Here is a 21,839-nt window from a genome sequence, read left to right on the forward strand (position 1 = left end):
TAGGTTTGGTCACTAAGATCCTTTTGGAGACCCTTCATACTTTCGTGCTTGTTCTTCAGGGTGAAAAAATGTTTTTTTTTTTAATCTGTTATTCCAGAAGCTAACTAACTAAATGAGCTGCATAGAAATATGTAACTTATCTCTGGTATAATCCTTATCTATTTAAGTATAGTAATAGAAATCATTGGACGAAACTTTGGAGTTTTAACACAGAGGTCAACTCTACCCTGCATACTAAGGTTGGCCTTAAATCTAGTTACGATTTTGTCTGACAGTCGACTAACTTTATTTTTAAACTTTCCTTTAATACCAGTCTGGAATTTAAAGTTGTCGTGTCTTCATGAGTATTAAAGTTTCAACGCTCACTGGAGAAGATAGGATTTCATCAATTTTAGTTGCTGCATGAATGAAATACTAAAATTATTTCAGTATACAATGTGTCCCGGGGATAAGTGACCGCCCGAAATTTTTTGAATATTTGTACAAAATTAAGGATAATTTCCTTTATATTTGGGACTTACCGTCTTTGGTTTTTTTTTAATGATTTTTAGTAAATACTGTGACGTGCTGCAGTTTTTAAGATATTTCCTAAGTTTTACATCTTTTAAATTCTTTTTCTTTATTGACGAGCCGACATCATAGTTTATCAATTAAAATTATCAAACATAACAAAAATGTAATAAAACATTTATTAGAAAAAAAAGAAAATAAAAATTCAAAGAAAATAACGCCTTTTTTTCAGGTTTTTCAAAATAAGTCCAATAAATGCCCCCTTAATATCACTTTCTTTTAATTTATTAATAAACTACATGATATTTCCTACAAAAGCTCACAGCAATGTTTGCTGCTATTTCAAACAAATGCAAAAATACAGTCAGTTGAAATTTGAAAAAAAAGAGCAAAGCCTGTTATTAACAGGCCTGACAATAAAATTTTTTTAATGATTTTTTTCAAAAATATAAATGAAATTATCCTTAATTTTGTACAAATATTCAAAAAATTTCGGGCGGTCACTTATCCCCGGGACACATTGTATAGCCTCATTGGAATAATTATGTAATCAGTTATATAGATATGGTAAATCCTCTCTAGCTACCAGTATGTACACTAACAAAGTTGAGAATTACCAAACAACGAATTAATAAAATACCTTTACTACTAAAAAGCTAAACCAACCTGTGGAAAGTCAAATAAATATTGATCATACATAGAATTATTTTTCGACAAAAACCAAACACAAATACACCTTTTGCCGAGTTTGAAAGAAGCCTATTTTCAGCAACCTAAATGACGGAGCATAGAAGAATACACCGCTGACATGTGGCAAAAAATGGCTCTCAAAGTATTCATATGATTTTTTATAGTTGCCATAATTTAAGCGAATTATACTATGTAAAGAATCCTTTATAAAATTCAAACCTACCGGTTCAGGACTCTGCCCCGAGTGCTGAGGAGTCCCCCGACACGTCAGAGCGCAGGGCTCCGCATCATCACGGTGCGCTCGCCAGTGGAACAACTCCCCTCCATAGGGGGTGTCGTCATGTGCGCCGCATTGCTGTTCCCGCCATATGTCCTCTTCTAGAAGGGATATGTTGCCGCGACAGGGCTGTGGGAAATGGACTTTATGTTAGTTTATTTTAGGTGGAAAATGCCGTGTCTTGAGAGAGAGTGGGTTGAAGTCAGTATAATTGTAAGAGTCCCTTTTACTGTATTTAGAGTGAAATTGATCATTCACAATCTGCTGAATATCAATCTAAGCAACCGTACTGTGTAGAAATGGTTATGGATTAAATGAATAAAAAATAAATTAAAATAAAAAACGTTTGATTGTTTGAACGCCCTCATCTCGCGTAACCATAGTTTGATGATCCCCACTCTCTCTTACTTTCTCTTCATATACATTTCAATGAATATAAAACAAGAGCTAGCCACAATAATCTAGGCCATTACCTACAGAGGTCACACGCCACAAGGTAATTTCACAAGAAACACTAATTCTAGGTCTTGTACTAATTATTTATTTATTTATACTTTATGTACAAAATAGGTACATTGGCGGACTTAATGCCTCAAGGCATTCTCTACCAGTCAACCATCGGGTTAAAGGGAGAAAATAAATAGGTAGTACAAAAAAACAAAAAAAAAAGAGAAAGTCATGAATAGATATGAATAAAAACATATTACAATACATAAATACTTAATACATAATAATATATATACACCGGGTTACAAACAGATTGGGTTTCTAACAATACAAACAACGCCTTCGCTAACCTAGTTCTGTTATTTGTACTGTTAGTTTTATAAAGACGGCTAATATGTCATTTATTTTTTTTAAGTGTTTTTATCAAGACTTAGTTTGTCGTTTTTTTTACATACACAGTATGGTCTGACCACTTTCTAAGTATATCTTAGACACCAATGACTGTGTTTCGGATGGCACGTTAAACTGTAGGTCCCGGCTGCCATTGAACATCCTTGGCAGTCGCTACGGGTAGTCAGAAGCCAGTAAGTCTGACACCAGTCTAACCAAGGGGTATCGACTATCGGGTTGCCCAGGTAACTGGGTTGAGGAGGTTAGATAGGCAGTCGCTTCTTGTAAAGCACTGGTACTTAGCTGAATCCGGTTAGACTGGAAGCCGACCACAACATAGTTGAGAAAAAGGCTCGGAGGATGAGGATGGTTGAAATACAATTGAGTAGGTCAGATAGGCAGTTGCTCCCTGTAAAGCATTAGTACTCAGATGCATCTGGTTAGACTAGAAGCCGACCCCAACAAAGTTGGGATAAGACTAGGCAGATGATGTTATTGTAAAACCATTATTACAGCGTTTTTACACCAGAGGATTTTCCGCTCAGAATTTTCTGACCGCACTTGCCGAGCTGTTTTGTGAACAAACAATTGACAACTACTGGTATTAAGATGACGTTTCCGGAGCGACGTGACGATCGGTTTTGAAAGGCGCGTCTAAAATTTGCCAGTGTGAAAGTGCTGTAAGTTAATTGGTCTTTGAGTGAATGATAGGATCGCTTTCACAAATCGTTAAATATTACACATTTTTGAAGAATATTCAATAATCATTCCCCAATAATAATTTGAGCTGTAGCTCATTATATTACTGTTCAATATTTTTAATGATATCATTAAAATGCTTCAAAGCGTATTAACACGATTTACGCAGCTTTGTATCAATAATTTTGTTAATTCAATAACTTGTTTAACTTTGTATGTTTTCAGATATTTACGGTTTAATAGTCACTAAAAGTGAAATAAAATTATTATTTGTTTGTATATTATATGGTTCTATGAGCAAGAATTTTGTGTTCAAATACCGTGCGTAGTTACAAATCTGAAATTAATGCAGTAGGTAATACCTACCCAAAACAAAAATGTGAAAGACTGCCAAGTTCGATAGTATGGGAATGCTTCGCCTATAAAAGAAGTGAGATCTGAATAAGTACCAAGTTCCATACACATACCTCAGTTAAAAATAGTTACTTTTTAATGATGCTACTTGGCAAGTTTTCACACACCTTGTTATAAACCTACTAAACGCAATGAATCAAGTATTTAATTTTCTATTAAAACTTGCCAAGTAACATCATTAAAAAGTAACTATTTTTAACTGAGGTATGTGTATGGAACTTGGTACTTATTCAGATCTCACTTCTTTTATAGGCGAAGCATTCCCATATTATCGAACTTGGCAGTCTTTCACATTTTTGTTTTGGGTGGGATTTCATTTATTTTTGTAAGGTTGTTTATTTTATTTTTTTCTTATGATGAAGTTAGTAAAGAAATGTGTAATTTATACTATCTTTAAAAATTTTTAATATGCACAATGTTTCTTACAAAGAAATGAACTAGATTAACTAAATGGACTAGATTTACCAACTGACTGACATGACATGTTATCATATATTATGTTCGTGGATCAAAGTTACACATTCGTTATTTTCGAAAGTGATTCACACTTGGCCGTTTTCAGATTTTTACTTTACTTTGACTAAATACAAACCTTTGTAACGAATTTCAGATCGATATGACCATTCGAAAATATATTATATATTATATAAATATAGATAAAAGTTCGTTTTAGTTCCTTAGGGGTATTTTACACCGGGTATAAAACACCTTCATTATTTTTAAACCGACTCACACGCCATTTTCAGATTTTTTCCTTTACCTTGACATAAAGACCTACCTCCATGCCAAATTTCAAGTCAATACGACCATTGGAAGTGGTCTAGGTTTTTGATGAGTGAGTCAGTCAGTCAGTCAGTCAGTCAGTGAGTGTATAGTAAAAATAGCGATTTTCTGACGTCAATATCTCAAGATCTACAATAGGTATATTAATGAAATTTTGTATTTTAGATAAGTGAGGGGATCTCAACAGATACTAGAAATTTGATATGCGTAAATAAAATAGATTTTGAGTTACAGGGGGGTCGAATTTGGCCCGAAATGGTTCGTGTAATATAACCCACGGCTGGTGTGTCGCTTTTTTTGCTCGAACTTGGCGGACACACTGCCGTGTGTCTAGATCTATGTGTACCTATACATAACCTACTTTACATTAATATCATGTTTATGTTCCCAATATTAATTTCGTCGGTCAGTCATTCAAGCCCACGCAAACATATCTAAATACTCGTATAGATGCAGCCAAAACTATGAAAAACGGCTCGACATATTACGAAATATCGCATCTAAATCTTGCATTCGTATATATTTCAATCTTTTTCATCCAAAATAATGTAGGTAAATATCATCAATATTTTGCATCAAAATCCAGAAAAAAACACAGCTTTAAAAGCTAACTCCCATTGAAAAGGCTGCCACTCACACCGCACTGTAATTTGCATTCTGTGAAAAGGATATTGTAGTCCGAACCACTCACGAACTTAATCGGGTCTTCTTTGCAAGGGAGGGGGTCGCGTATAGAATGATAATGAGTTGCTCGCTTCGGTTTTATTGACTGCCCTCGTATTTTGAATCTGATTGGCAAATTTTAGACGTTCCTTTTTTTGAAATAATTTTATGTTTGGAGCTTTTTGATTCGTTCTTGTTTCTTCTTTTTTGTATCTTGTTTCGTAAACAGAGTTTGTTGTTTTGTTTTTTTTTAATATGTTGGGTATTTTACTCGCCCGCTTTGGGAAATAAAAAAATAAGCTTTATTAATTAGTATCTTTCTTTAGACGATACCTAATTTAGTATCATTTTCTCATAATTTATCTACAGCTAAGTGTATGTAACAAATAGGTAAACCTGAATGCATTACTTGAGTATCGTAACAATTATAAAGGTTTTTACATATTCGCAATTTGTACAGATATCTATAAATAATCGGGACTTAAACGGGAAATTAAAAATATTTCTAGTACCTACAAGTGTTGCGTTTAAGACCCGACTATTTATAAATTAAAACAATTATATTTTCAAAATTCTGAAGTTGATGTAGAAGATGAGCTTTTCCGAAACAAAAAAAAAACATTTATCAAAATTGGGATAAATAAAAACCAGCAATATTTGTCACAATTAACTAACTCAACATGAAGCCCCATTTAGTTTTTCTATACTATTCCAATTTAGAACTATCTCACAAAAGACCCATAAAGTTGTCTGCTCTCGATTTCGGAACAATTTATCCAGTGCGTTTATCTTATATCCAATACGGGTGCAACTTTGTAAATTTAAATTTGCAAATGGAGTGTCGTTGGTATTAAAATTTATCTCGTACATAAAAGTTGATTACAGTTTTTACTTGTAGCCTGAACGTAATGGTACGATCGTTATCCGGGATACATGTTCTGTTATTTTATTATATAGGTACATATTTATTTATTTAATGTTAGTTTCGAGATTCATGGTAAATTAAGTGGTTGGAGTTAAGCCTGTCTTGTAGCAGTAAATTTTAAAGATGAGTTACATTTTTTTAACAGGGAGTTATCATGGTATGGCCATGTTTTTGTGAAGTACTGTAATCAACTATGTTCAATAAAAATCTGTATAGTTATCGGCACGGAAAATGAGCTCTCGGCGGAAGAGTGGTGATCGCTTTGCGCACCGTACACCTTACGCGTCCTTTTTGCAATAAACCAATAAATCACTTCTGCACAGGTGAAGGTCAGGGCTCAATATCCTTGCCGATGACTATACCATCGCGGCTATGAGGATTTTCACTTCTTATAGCATGAAGGCGTTACAAAGAAAGTAATATTTACATGTATAATTTATTTTTAATAGAGTCGAAGAGTTTATTTGCTTGAACGCGCTAATATCTAAAACTGCTGATCATATTTGAACAAATATTTTAATTTTTATTAGCCCACCTATCGGTGAAGCCACTTTTTTATTGTGGTATGCGGAGTAGTTCCCAAGTAACTCGAGTGAAACAGCGAGCAGAACCTACTAATATTAATAAAAATATTCTTACTGACGTATCCTCTCCCAGCTACTCCATCCATTGAAAAAGTCCATCTATTATCTTGTAACAAGATAAGTATGAAAATGAACAGTAGGTAATCATCCTTTGTCTGGTCGGCAATGAACAATAGTGCTAACGAGTTTTTAATGGTCCTAATTTCGTTAAAAAGGATCTAACTTCATTTTATTTTCAGACTGGAATTGCTTGTAATTGGGGTACTTTTGAATATTGAGTCTTTTGGGTGTTCTTTTTTGAATATTTTCTGTCTATATTGTGACCTAGAAGGAAAGTTTTATTCGATCAATGGAACCGTTGTTATGGTATATTTTTTGTGCGACTATTTTGACTATGTCCTACGAAAATCATAATTTTGCAATTTAAAAAAGATGGCGTTTTTAGATACGTAATTTTAATAACCATAAAAGTTCCCCGCCACAGTATGGATCGAATGCAACAAATAGCCCTGTTTACATTAAGAGGCCATTCGCCAACTTTTTGACTTCGATATGTGGGTATTTACAGTTAAAGTTTAAATTCCACCAAATATCAATAAGAAAATAACTACTTCCAAATATTTCGAAGATGAGTACAATTTTAATAGGTACTTCTTCCTTCAAAAATCTTCTTAACAGCATCAAAGCACTTCACACTCGTCTCATCACAATAAGTCTTGGAAAGAAGTTGTGTGATCTTACACCAAAGTTCGTCACAGTCGGTGTGTTACGCAACTGAGGAGAGAATTCAATCTCTGCTATTGTTCTGTTTAGTTTCACTTTGTAAGGAAGAAATGTGGATGTCTAAGTTTCGTATGAGTTCTTTTTTTTTTAAACGCAGTAAATGACACCCTATTACTGTCAGCATGTTTGAGAAGAAAGACTTTTCAGGATGAAATTATTCCCAATACTTAATCTTTAAATGTTCCAAGAAAATGAACATCAAAAACCAATCATTAATCGTATAAAATATCGCCCTAATTACACAACGGTGTAACACGCGCCCATCTTCCCATTACTAACGATACAGAACAAAATTAAACTACCTCAGTTTAGTTAGTACAATATTGAAAAGTTATAGTGCACTAACAGTTTTCTATCAAACATTGTACCCGCAAACTGACGACTCAACAGTCGGCCGACAGTTGCCAATTTTTTTCTAAAGAAAATCCTGTTTCCTATCAAAGTTTTCGCTCGGTCTGATACCAGCCAAATACCTGATCTTTGTAATGTGCGTACTACCATTCATCTTCATACTGATTAATGAGCCCAAACAAATTATCGGCCGACTAAAAGTTTGCAGTCTGCGGGTACGCTTATAGTTCTAACTTACAATAAATTGATCGTTGAGAATTTTTAATTGAATTTTAGACTTTATGAGCACTAGATAGTTGAAGTTTGATAGCTTTTAAGTGGTAGTAATATCCCTGCGTTTAGGAACCGATGGAGAAGAACTTTTAAACTGGGTTTGGTTAGAGAATTGGTATAAAGTGGTAGAATGAGAATATAGTTTGATGCTGGTTAGATTCGTATAGACTCTTCTTCTTCAGTCTTTTCCTAACTATGTTGGGGTCGGCTTCCAGTGTAACCGGATGCAGCTGAGTCAGTGTTTTACAAGGTTTTGCAAGGATGGATGGATGATGTATGTTTGTTCCTCATTCACACAAAAGTGCATGGATTATGATGAACATACAAAAAAATAACATATACTTTTTATCCGGGCATTTACAGTGAAAATAATTTACCCTTTATTTTTTATCGAAAGGAATCATCTAATTCTCGCTTTTCTCAATACAATATAGTACTTATAAATCCGTTGTGTTCTCCAGTATGTGCATTTATTAAATAAAGAACAAGACAGCTATGTGTCGCCCCTATCGTACACTTGGGGACAATGTGCTCGGAACACGGTTTTTAGTGAATTTTATACGAGTTTAGCGCTGATTTATTTGAACAAAGTATTACAATTTTTGGGGTTATTTTTGAGGCTTCAGGAATATACTTTTAGATTTTGATAATCTGTAATATACCTATTTGTTTGAATAGCTGTTGAAAGCTAAGTATTATTTTAATCGTTAATGATTGTTTCCTTTGGTTGCTTTAAACTTATAAAAACTACACCAGCAACAAAATAAAGAAAACACATTCAAACATACACAGTTCATTACCCAAACTGGAAAAGCTACAACTAAACACAAAAACCTTAATTCGTGCACACTAATCATTTAAGCGGGCCACAAGCGAACGGCACGGGAGCTAAACAGTTTCATTAAGTTAACGCCCCATTTATTTCGGCCGGCAGTGTACGGGGCGATTATCAAGCGAATGCGACACTTTGATTGCGAAAGAGAATGTCAAATAATGTGATGTTTCGTTTTTTGTTGTAGTGTTTTTGTTGGTAATTAAATTGTGTTGAAATAAGTATTGTTGATCTTGAATTAATGTTCACATAGGTACTTCAAGTAAGCATAAAAAGACATACATTTTGACAAATATTTTCTAACAAATTATTCTTCCTCGTCCCTTCATTGCTGAGAATCACTGGTACGTAACACAAATAGGTAGTACACATTCACTGATGTAGATTTATAAAGATTTTCATATTCTTGAGCCAGCTTTTGTTACAAAAAGGGTCAAAAATTAAAACCATTCTAATTATCCGACTGTGTGATATTATGACGCAAACAAATGTCACAAACTGCATGCGAACATATCTAAAATGTCTTCTAAATCGTCATCTTGGTGCACGAACACCATATTAGATAGATAGATTAAAACGTTATGTTAGCACTATGCTATTTACTCGGGTACATTTTGGTATCCGTTGCATGATTGCTAACTAATGTCATTAATAAGATTTAAGTTTTTTAGTGATTAGCCAGATTTTTGTCCCTAACCAATTAATAAAAATGTTGCACACAAATATTCATAAAGATTTTTTCTTGTTAAACTTCACCCACCTGCATATTACAAATCTTGTACCGCACGGGTTCTCCCCTACACCCGGCCGGGGAGGCACAGGTCCTGAGCTGACGCGACACGCCACCGTCGCACGTCCTCGAGCAGAGCGACCACTCGCTCCATTGAGACCAGCCGCCGCGGTCCTGGGGATGAGATGGAGAAGAGAAGAGCTGTATTACAAGGTATTGAGCACCTGCAATTTCCCACCGTGAGATATATTTATCAATACATTTTATTGCATCATTTTATAGGGTAATATGTGATAAGCAGGAGATTCAGTCACATATAGACGATTTTTAATAATAAAAATTTATACGTGTACCTAGACGACTTGTAAAGAAAAGATCTTGAAATTCGATTATCTTGAAACGGATTAACTTTTGTCCAGTGTATCCCATGGTCAAATTTATCCGTATTGACCTATACTATCACCTCCTGAAAGGATGCGGTATACTTACCAGTAACCCTGTATACGCCTTATTACCAAAATTAAGTCAAAAAGGCGTAAAATCACATTAAAATTAACGCAACAAATATAAAATGAGATAATGCATAAATCATTAACGCCATTACCGTTACGAAGTGACGTACAGTCGCGCGCAGAAGTGATCGGCTGTCGGTACAGTCGGCAGTAATCGCATGCGATGTCACAATGCGATGCGCTTCGATGAAAATATACGGGATGATAATGTGATACGTAACGCTTATATTGGGGAAGTTGGGGACCTTTCATTATGAGCCAATGATTGTAGGGAAAAATGAGCTATTTCTCTTCGATAATTATAGTGTTTTAACAAGAAAATGACTTAGGTATTAATAGACCGTTAATATATTCTCAGAATATTTTCTTTACAAGTAAATTTTTCTCCAATCCAGGGAGGCGCACAAAGCGTTAAAAAACACAAATATTTTAAAACAGACTAACTAGTTTGTAATTCCCCACTTAGTAGTCAGTAGGTTAAAAGATTTATATAAAATATCCCTACATAGTTTTTGATACCAAAACGTTTGACATTCACACCACATTTTAATCCTCAACATCCAACAGCTATTTCCCAACTCCCCAGCCGTATGTTTCCATAATTTGGCCGGATTACTTGAATCGGAAAATTCGATAAAAGTGACCGTTCTAGCAGTATTGACACGGCTCTGCAGGATTGTGTTAAGCTCTGCATCACTCTGCAGATATGCACTCAGTTTGCAAACATAGAAAGCCATTTTACTAACTAAAGTATTTTTGAAAGCCTGTTAGTTCTTTTTTTGGTGGTAACGCTGTTTTGAAAGGCCTTTTTTGGTTTTTATGTCAATAAAATGTGTTTTTTTTGTAGTCATGGTGTGGTTCTTTTGAAAAGAAGGTACATGAATTAAGTAGAGGAGCTACAATATATGAGTTTGATAGTAGAATTAAGTATTAGGTATAGAATATGAAATTAATTTTTGCCCACTATATAAATAATATTTAATTTTGCTTAACTAGCAAAATTAAATATTATTCCACAGTTGTTGATGGTAACAAATTTTCTTTCTCTTTAAATCAAATATTGAACAAAATGTCTTTATATACTATTTTCAGGTATAAATATTTTAAGGTCAATTCCATTTCAGAATACACTTTACAGCCAGTTTCTTCATCAAAAGTTAAAGCAAAAGTAAAAGTCAAAGTAATGTCTAAAGTAAAAGTAACGGTCAAATTCGTTTTTTCAAGGCTAAAGTGACAGTAAAACTAATAGAAAAATTGAATTTGACCGTTACTTTGATGATGAAGAAACTGGCCGTTAGACTGATCACGATTCAGGACCCAATTCTGATTTAAACAAGCTCTTTTTACCTTAACTATTTAACTACACAACTAACCCACACACACAACAACATACATAAAATTAGTTTACCCAATACGTAACTCTCTAAATCCTTCAGCTTCTATGTTGGCACAAAATAACATCATTATAAACCCGCCGTAGGAAACGTGATGTGAATGCCATTGGAATAAAATTATACATTCACCCCTTATATCGCTAGCTTGTGGACATGATACCGTGAAGGTATATCTAGAGTAGTATTATAGGAAAGATGTGTATGTTTGTATGTAAGTGTGTAGTGAGTGAACTTAAGTGTGTAGTAAGTTAACAGTACTGGAGTGATTTCAAGATTTTTTTCGCCATTAAATCCTACTAATATCATAAAGATGCTTTATTTTTTATGTTTGGTTACAGCTATTACATTGGGTACTGAAGAGTTTGATTGAACATGCTAATTTTAGGAACCACTTGTACAATTTGAAAAAATGATTTCAGTGTTACATAGCCCATTTATTGAGAAATGCTGTTATAGGCTATTTCCATACTAAAAAGCAATGTAGTACCTACATAAAGCGGGTAAATAAAACCAATGGCGAAAACTATCCCTAACATATTCTATATTTTATCCCAGAACGAGAAGTAGGTCCTCGACACACGAGTGAAACAAGGAGAAACAGCTAGTACTACATATATTTTGATTGACTCGGCAACTGAATCAACTGAGCATATAATTGGGTATATTTTTGTCAGATAAAGGGGATCTTTTTGGATTACTTTCTGATTTGAATTTTGGGTTTTGTTCAGCAATTTGTGATGTGATTTCAGAGGTTTATGGGCATTTATTTCCTGGGATTGATCGCTATACAATTTTATGTACATTATTTTTTTCTGAAAGAAAATGAGGTGAAAATGAGGTGAAAAAAAAAGAAAGTGAGGAAAAACTTTATTTACATGTATTCTCACGATGCCTAAATTGACGCTTAATTTTTAAGCAACATGCCATTAGATAAATTTTCCAGGCAATTATCTATATACATATAATAAATCTGTAAAAAAACTGTGTCTGTACATTGAATACATTAAAAAAATAATAATTGGGTGGGGTTTAGAATCAGTAGTGGAGCACAAATCCAAAAAAAAAAATCTGTCTGTTTGTCTGTATGTCTGTATGTCTGTATGTCTGTTTGTTTGTACACGCTAATCTTCGGAACCACTGGACGGATTTCAATGATTTTTTCTTTGTTGTATCAGTATTAAGCCTGGTCAACATATAGGCTATAATTTATCTTCGAAACTTGAAGACCTGGTGCAGAACTCCAACAGACCAACAAAACTATAAGAGATACAAAAATGGTGCTATGGCAAAAATTGTTTCATTTGATGAGCATTTTCAGTTGAGATAATAAATTTTAAGATCTGGAACACCTGATGTGGAACCCCAAGAGCCCAGCTTCTCTGTACCATATACAGGTATGACGTTTTAGCAAAAGTTGTTCAATTTGATAAGCACTTTCTATTGACTTATACAAATTGAGGATCTAAAACACCTGATGTGGAACTCCAGGGGCCCAGCTAGACTATAGCATATAGAGGTATGACGTTTTAGCAAAAGTTGTTCAATCTGATAAGCATTCTCTGACTTGACTTATAAAAATTGAAGATGTAAAATACCTGATGTGGAACTCTAGGAGCCCTGCTAGACTATATGAAGCATATGAAGATATGACTTTTTAGCAAACGTGGGGCCGAAGCCAACACGCTGAAGCCCTTTTGAGACAACTTTAATGAAATGGTGACACAAAACCGACGATTATCCCTTTAAACACTATAGAAATGAACCCAAGGACAATCCCCGGTGGACGTCGTTAAAAAAAAGACAATCCCCGGTTCTGTGCTAAACTATTGCTAACTATGGACGAAAACTACTTGGGCTATTGTGATGGGATGTTAGTGGATGACAATGTATTAGGTACATGTAAAAACGGCAGGTGGAGACTTTCCACCTCACTTACTGGGCCCCCGGGAACCAGTCAATGAATAGCAACAAGAGGGCAACAGGGACATGAGCAGCTGAAGGGTGAGGATACCTCGGCGGACTTTAAACGCAGATTACGCGCTCCCTGTGCTTACCATGAGGCACCTACCCTCCGAGCAGGGCTACTAATCCTGCTCTAGCGACTCCACTCTGAACGGCCAAGCCAAGCCAGAGGCGTGAGACCTACCCCCGTCATGGTTCACTCCGACCGGCCGGAGATGGGGGACAGTATACACTCCCTGGAGAACTCAGTATATATAGCCCCGCGGGGTCGCTACTCCCCGTCATCAGCCTCAGATGTCCTGCGGTGCCTATATCTCATTATTATTGTCGTTATTATCTCAAGAGCCTTTGTCCCAATTATGTTATGGTCGACATCCAGTCACGATTCAACTGAGTACCAGTGTTTTACAAGGAGCGACTGCTTATCTGACCTCCACAACCCGGTTACCCGCTCAACCCAACACGCCTTGGTAAGACTTACTGGCTTCTGACTACCCATAACGACTGCCAAGAATGTTCAATGACAGTCGGAACCTACAGCTTAACATCCCCTCCAAATAACGGTCATTAGTATCCAAAATATACGTAGAAAGTACATACTAACTTAGAAAAGTTGCATTGGCAGGCACTTGCCAGACCTGGAATCAAAGACACACGCTCATACTTGAGAGACTGGTTCTCTACCCACTAAACCACCACGAATTCCACTAAGTCACCACGACTTTGTCATCTATTTAATGTTTTTTTACGTAATAAATGTAATAGTAGTAATACGTGTAATATTTTTGCCTCACACAACTTAAATGCGGACTAATTAGAATCACTACTTTTATCCCTATGGTCACGTCTATTGCGACTATTCAGATCTTTGATTTTGCTGACCCCGTAGTCGCTGGCATAAGGGACAGGATCCGCGTACGAAGTCGCGGGCAGAAGCTAGTCACAAATAAAAACTGCAACTGAAAATGCTTAATATAAAATGCTTGCCTAACATTTCTTTACATATGAGCAATCGGGACATATTTTACTCTTCAGTAAGCTATTAATTAGCCTATTTTATGAGTACTAACACAACTACTCGTCTTGACAATTGAATAAAAGAAACCTTAATAAAATATCTCGCAATCTCAATGATTTGTCATCAAAAATACAAAAAAAAAATCTACACACTCATCATCTTAACCCGCAAAACCCGTCACTACCAAAAATTCAAGCAAAACAATTTCACATCCGAGCTAATCTTTCAGAAACAATACATTTGGTTTTGTTCACAATTTTTCAGAACACATTTGCGATTCAGCCAGCGAATAAGGAAGAGATTTGGTGAGCGTGATGTTTTTACTTCACATGACCGGAATATGTAATTGTTACTGAATTTTCGTGTATGGCTTTAAAAAGATGGATATTTTTCGAAAATGTTGAAAAGATTTGCAGTTTTGTTTTTAGCTGTAATGCAGGGATGTCTTTTGAGAGAGCTTTTGTTCTATTTTATTGTGATTAAAATAGGGGATCAAAATCTTAGAGGTATTGTGATCGAAAATTACAGCTTTCAAAACATTCGATACTCCTAACTTCATCTCTGCTTTACACATATGATGTAAATTATGAAAACGAAAAATTACTCCTTTGGCTCAACCACTGAATGGATTAGGTTTATTTTTTACAATTCACCATATATGTGATTTAATGTGATTAGGTACGACACACCCGATACTTATTTACCAAAATTGACATTGACGCTATGGTAGGACTTTTTTTAAAAGGAACAGAATGGTCCAAAAGGTATTCACACCCTGAGTTTAAATGCTTCACAACTCCTAGAGCAATACAATCAAAATGCGACTTTATCCCAAAGGCATTACGTTGACAATTGAATGTTGATCCTTTCGATGATTCTTAGTGCACATAAACGGAATAAAACTAAGTAAGTATAAGAAGTTAAGGGTACGTGATGGTGCTATAAACTACTGTTTTACGTTAACACCTTTTGTTCGGAGAGGTCACTTGAATTGCTTTCGGTCACGGAGAACGAAATGGCTAGCGGAGATGTCATAACGCAAAATCTCCTAAAAAGTAGCACAAAATGTGGGTGTTTGGGGGATGATTAACGTTTTTTAGAACCTACTCATAATTTAAAAAAAAACCGGATAAGTGCGAGTCGGACTCGCGCACGAAGGTTTCCGTACCAGAGCAAAAATGAGCAAAATATTTATCCTACTAATATTATAAACGCGAAAGTTTGTATGCATGGATGTATGGATGTATGGATGTATGGATGTTTGTTACTCTTTCACGCAAAAACTACTGAATGGATTTTAATGAAACTTTACAATAATATAGCTAATACATCAGAATAACACATAGGCTACAATTTGTTCGAAATACTAAACCTGCGCAGACGAAGTCGCGGGCACCAGCTAGTTTAATTATAGTTTCAGTATTTGTTGTGGTATAGCGGCAACAGAAATACATCATCTGTGAAAATTTCAACTCTCTAACTATCACGGTTCATGAGACAGCCTGGTGACACGGACGGACGGACAGAGAAGCGAAAACAATAGGGTCCCGTTTTACCCTTTGGCTACGGAACCCTAAAAATGAACTTGCCAATTAATAAAGACCAAAGCTTCGACAGATTTGTCTTGATTTGACAAGTTCTAGTAACTGATCCTGCCTCCCATACGTTGCTTGACCTACAAGAAGGCGCCTGACCTACGTTCCTTATGGTATCTCCGCTATCTTTCCTTCCTCCGTGGGGATAAGTCACTCGAATTGTTTTCAGTATCGGGATAATAGTCGGTAATGGTTGGGGAAGGTCAATGCACGGGTTATGGGTATTGGTATAGGTAATAGGTATGGGGGTTGATTCCAGGGTTAGGAGAAGTGTTTTGTTGTATTTTTAGGATGAAGTTTTTTAATATGATTTGAAGTGACTAGTAGAAAAAGTTGATCATATTTTTTTCTGTTAGTTATTGTTTTTATCCGACATATAACAAATAATAATAAATATCTATTGCATTCTTAGTTTCAATCTTGCCACCCCAGTTTTGTTAAGGACATACACACACATCGGCTCTTCGGCAGTATTTGTGTGTACTTTGGATAGATTCACATTATGTTGGAACACAGTACATGTCTTTGGTAGCAGAATAGATTATGACAAATTAAATACAACTCTCTTATTGTAATTTGTTTCTTACAATACTTTGACCTACATACGAATATTTCATTACAACATAACATCCAACATCAGTAAAACATACCAGAAGAAATTAATTTCATGCTCTGAAGAGAAGCATCCACATTTTTTCTACATCTTCAAACAAACAGAATTTTAATAAAATGTTATACTGTAACTCGTAGCCGCGTAGCTGCTACGGCGTAGCGGCGTTGCTACGGCGTAGCTACGGTATTCTTTATTGGAAAATAACGAGCATTAGACAATAAGTGCTCATTTGCGAGTTTTTTTGTGTCTCATGTCGTTTTGTGGTGGTGCTACCATGCATACGGAATGACGGTGTAATTCTACAGGCATAAGCGTATGATGTATGGGGTGTAGGCTTGCGACTTTTGAGTCGTTGCGTTTTGTCGTGACTGTTGAACATTGGCCTTCATCGTTAATTTACAAAATGGCCGATTGGAAGTGGCATGGTCTAGTAAGACCCAAGATACTTCTTAGTTGGTGGCCGTCTTATTCTGCGTTTGCGTGTCTATGATCTACTCGAGAATCTTTCAATTTCACCAGTCTAGAAATTTGGTTCGTTGTATCATATAGCAGTGTTTTTCATTCCTAAGATTTTGAGATTCCTGAGAATTGTTTTAGGCAATAACGTGATTTGGCATCAGTATTTATTCATTTATTCTAAGAAAGAAGCCTTTTCTAGTCTGATTTGAAACATGTTTTATGTGTGTGTATATTCTTTATGTATCTAAAAATCTTGTCTAAATTACTAAAATGTGGCTATGTAAACTTTTCAAAACATGACGTCTGCGACAATCTAGTCGCTCGTCTGCAACCTTACATATAAATGTTTAATCCCAACGTTACGATTATTGCCGTCGTGCTGAGCGCATTGTATATCATACTCAGGCCATTATTTCTATTGTGCGCCTTCCGAGGATTTTTATGGCCTGAAATTACTGTTATAGGTATCGTATTGTATCTAGATCGTGGCTTAGAAAATGAGGATGAGTTTTGAAGAATTATATTTTACAATGATAAATGATATAACTTTAACAAATTGGTGGAGATCAATACCTAAATACGATTCTTTTCAAATCGAGATGAGGTCGAATCCGGGGCTGCTGTTCGAAAGAGATACTGCGGCCCTGGCACATAAAAGGCCTACGACGGAACACGACGGTTTTAGTCAGTAAGAGTCTGACACTCCCTCACCTTTGCTAACCCACAGCGGAACCTCATTTGATGATTTTTGATGTCGTTAAAAAAAAAAGGTCGAATGTAATACAGGCTTAGTAAATATGTGAAAGCATTGTATAACCTTGACTAATAAACAAATATGTAAGAATCACCTATTACTTGCATAGCCTTGCCAAGGGTAATTTGGTAATTCAGTTGCAGAGGTCTATGTACAATACTGTTACTGCCGGGTTCAAGTCTAACCAGATACATTGGGGTTCATCTGTGCACCCGGTCCAAATATAATTAGAGAAAGAACGTGACAAAAAAGCAAGTGACGATTTGATTAAAAGTTCAAAACTCTTTTTATCTCCTTTCGTATTTTCAAATTGAAATACCAAATAAAACCCAAAAACACACAGACAGAATCGTAAAAAAATATAAAGATCGGTACAAATGTAGATCGCATTTAATTATTGAGGTACAAGTCCTTGTGAAAGAGAGCAGGGGTTAAAAATGGCGGCAAGGGGTAGCTGACAAATTGAAGTTGTACACCCGAGGGCTGAAATTTGCATATACGACAGTATTGATGGACAAGGTATAGGCGGAGAGAGAGTGAATTTTTTAACGTACCTACATAGTACATATGTACATCTAGGGAACATCTGATTTATGTTTTTTTTTGTACCAGCTCTTTCACTCCAAGAGTATAGCAATCAAAATCTTTTTTTTTATTGAAAATCATAAAATGACTCGCGGAGCAGTGAGGGAGTGTCAGATTCTTGCTGACTAAAACCCATCATGTTCCTTCGTAGGCCTTTTGTGAACGAGGGCCGCGGTAACTCTTTCGAAGAATCCCGCAGCTAGCAATCAAAATTTTAAGTAAACAATAATTAAAAAAATGCTACCTTTAAGTGGTCAAAATTACAGTACAACATTTATACAAGGTTAATGATTTGATCAACAATTGGTGTCTGCAGGAAAAATCTAAATCGTAGCCCATTGAACATCCTAATATTTTCTTCTTATTGCCACGATCTATTTTGTCATCTCAATTGTTACCCAAAACACCTCTTCTCATTGATACAAATCACTTGAAAATGAAATGAGAAGCCGAAAATCGATCTCAGTGGCGTGCACTTGGAGAGGCCTATGTCCAGCAGTGGACTGCGATAGGCTGATGATGATGATGATGATGACTTGAAAATGTAAAAAATGTATTTTAACACTAAACCATCCACAATCGCTGTAACCTCATCCCTTAAACCACTGCTTAACCCTTTGACGCGAACGTTTCGATTGTAAATTTCAGCGCAAAAGCGTTTGTTGTTATTGCCGTCTTGTTGGCTAGTGCCCCCAGTGCCACGCCACTAAATGCCCCGTCACTTAGTGCCACTGAGTCGTGTGGCACTACAGTCGTTTGTCGCCCTTTACTCGACGCTGTGGGTAGTATTTAACCTACATCAGCTGTTAGGTTTTATTGAGTGGTTCCCTTTCTTTTTACTGGTCATTTAATTTGGAGAAAGTGACATGGTATTTTGTTATCTGGAAACTTAGGTCAGAGGTAATAGGAAATTTTATGAACTGAGTTGATGAGGTCAGAGAGGCAGTCGTGCCATGTAAAACACTGGTATTTAGATGCATCTGGTTAGACTGGAAGCCGATCTAGATATTTAGGAAAAGGTAAGGTAGGTAAGGTAGATGACGATGATAAATGATTTATTTATTGAGTTTAACTTAATAATGTTGTGTGAATACAAATTAAACTAAAATCTGGTTGCATTTGGATCCAATGAGATAGAATGTTACTTGATACTTTTTTTATTTATAAAATATTTCATCAAATTTACAGCTGGCACTTTTAAATAACTTACCAACTAAATATTTACACGGATCTCAAACACAAGCAAAATCGTGCCTACCAAATCAAAATAGAGCAGAAAAAGCAAATTGTTCATTTATTGCAGTATGTTGCAAAAAAGCATTTTGATGGTGTTTTGTCTAGTTTTAATTTGAACCGGGTTTAAAGTGCTTTGATTGAAACGTCAAAGCCCGATGTTTTTATTAACGCCCCGCCGACGGCTGTGAAATGAACAGTTTATTTTCTAAAAAAACGCCCGATTCGTATATTTGATAACACCAATCTGTTTTTTTTAGATGACAAAATAGTTTTTAGTAGATAGGCTGTTTGGATATGAGAAAGGAGATTTGGCATCTATGAATTTTTAAGCCTTTGTATAGCTCGTATTTTTGTTTTGATTAGTTTTATTGAGGTCAAATTATAACTGGCGTAATTTGAAAAGTGAGGTTAATCTTGCTTCAATTATCTGAATACTGAAAATTGGAATGTATTGACGATATCATTTTAATTAATTAAATTCATTAATTATTTTCTAATTCAATCAATATCATTTTATTAAATTTACAGAAGAGAGTCCTCAAAAGTGAAGTGCATTATTAGTAGGTATTCATCGACAGTACAGTCATTTGTGCTCAAAATGGCGAAGAGAAAATGCCAGGTAATTTGCACACTCAAAAAAATTGTCGTGAAACCGAAAAAAGGAGTTACTGCTAAAGTCGATAGTATTAAATAAAATGTTTTTTAACGTCATTTGACAGAGTACTAACCTTTCCATGATGCGTGGTGTTGTCGTGATGCTGCTCAATGGTCTCCGGGTCCTCAGTCGATATGTCGTGTCCATGCCGGTGACCGCATATTATGTGCGGTATCTGGAACAAAGACAAAGTATAATTAGTAAACAATTATATATTTTTTCAATAGTTTAACAGATGTCACTTCTCTAATATAGAGTTGATACTACATGAGTTGGTTTTGCTGAATAGGAATAATATCAGGCCGGTTAATAAAAATAAATATAGTCTTAGATCAACGTTGTAGCAAAATTATTTATAACTTTTTACAAAGTTCACCTTGGTTGTACATGTCTCCATCTCGAAATAAAAGCTATTTTTAACTACTCATGAATCCCTTCTTTCATTTTCAATATCACATTTCATAGTCGTATTCAGGTTAACAAACATCACTCACTCGTCACTAACAACTCACAAACAAGCTTCCATCACTTAAAAGATTTACCAAACCTTTTAGCCCTGCAAGCCACAAAACCAACAAGCCCAAAACCGGTTTTTTTTCAAAAAAACAGTATGTAACATTCGAGTTTTACACCCACTAAATCACTTGGTGGAACCTGCAGTAAATGGCTGTGCAACGCTGGTGACCTTATTCCGTGGTCCACTTTCGTGACCATATAAAACTTTATGCAGATGATCTTGACAGGTCAGTAGGGGTGTGGGTTTTAATAATATTTGTAAAGAGTCGTGTGTATTTCTCGTGGGTTAAGATAGTAATTTATACACATTAGGATAGAAAATCACCAGAAAAGCCATTCGAGACTTACATTAAAATTATTTCTTATTATGACATTTTTCTGGACTTTAAAAATTGAGTTCTTTCGGTAAACTTTTCAGGCTTCGTCAGGGGATTGTTAGATTTTGGAAATTCTTGATATTGTGGAACGACTGTTAAAGAACTTAAAGAATAGGACCTGGAATCGAGTTAGGTACTTTGTTTGCGCAAATGATGGTTGTCTATTAATTGGTAACTAAGCTAAGTTTAACTTAGAAATACGGTACAGTTCTTAGTGTATCTTAGAATAAAACAACAAAAATAGCGCTAACTAGTTAATATATTCTTTTCTTAAACTACACAGCCCTTTAAAATATGCTTTGCCCTAACACTTCAATTTCCTAAGCTCTGAAAACGTGTCTTGCAAAACTATTTCCGAGAATGCAAGAAAAACATGAACGACCCGTTTGTCCGACTATTCGATGTAACGTAAGAATACACTGCACACTGTAGACTAAAAAGTCGCCCAACAATAGGACTCATATGGTCGAAAAAAATATTTTTAAAGAGAATCGTGAATTAAATCAAAGTTCTAAGTCAGTCTAATAGCGGTCAAATACCTGATCTTTGTAATGTGCATTCATCTTCATACTGATTTCTGAACCGTAACTATCGGCCGAACTATCGGCCAACTAAAAGTCTGCAGTATGCTTTCAACTGTATCGATATGTCGATGCAGCTGTTCAATCGACCGAGCACGATATTCGATACAATCGATTATCTATTCGAATTGGGACATCTCGATAAACGCGTGATTTGTGTTCAGTGTCTATTGTGTATGTGTTTAGTGAATTGTAGTCCTATGTCCTGTGTAAGTTATTGTCGTAGATACA

General features: G+C 35.5%; 1 protein-coding gene across 1 annotated transcript in view; it reads right to left on the reverse strand.

Moving 5' to 3' along the window:
- The window catches only part of LOC110382099 (protein madd-4), a 374,672-nt gene that overhangs the window by 62,262 nt on the left and 290,571 nt on the right, over positions 1 to 21,839 (reverse strand). The window contains exons 5-7 of the mRNA XM_064041070.1: positions 20,208 to 20,309; positions 9,382 to 9,525; positions 1,424 to 1,606 (exon numbers count right to left, since the gene is read on the reverse strand). Of these exons, the coding sequence (XP_063897140.1) occupies positions 1,424 to 1,606; positions 9,382 to 9,525; positions 20,208 to 20,309 (429 nt within the window). The remainder of the gene's footprint in view (positions 1 to 1,423; positions 1,607 to 9,381; positions 9,526 to 20,207; positions 20,310 to 21,839) is intronic.

This window comes from Helicoverpa armigera, chromosome 24 (assembly GCF_030705265.1).
Source record: "Helicoverpa armigera isolate CAAS_96S chromosome 24, ASM3070526v1, whole genome shotgun sequence".
Lineage (NCBI taxonomy): Eukaryota > Metazoa > Arthropoda > Insecta > Lepidoptera > Noctuidae > Helicoverpa > Helicoverpa armigera.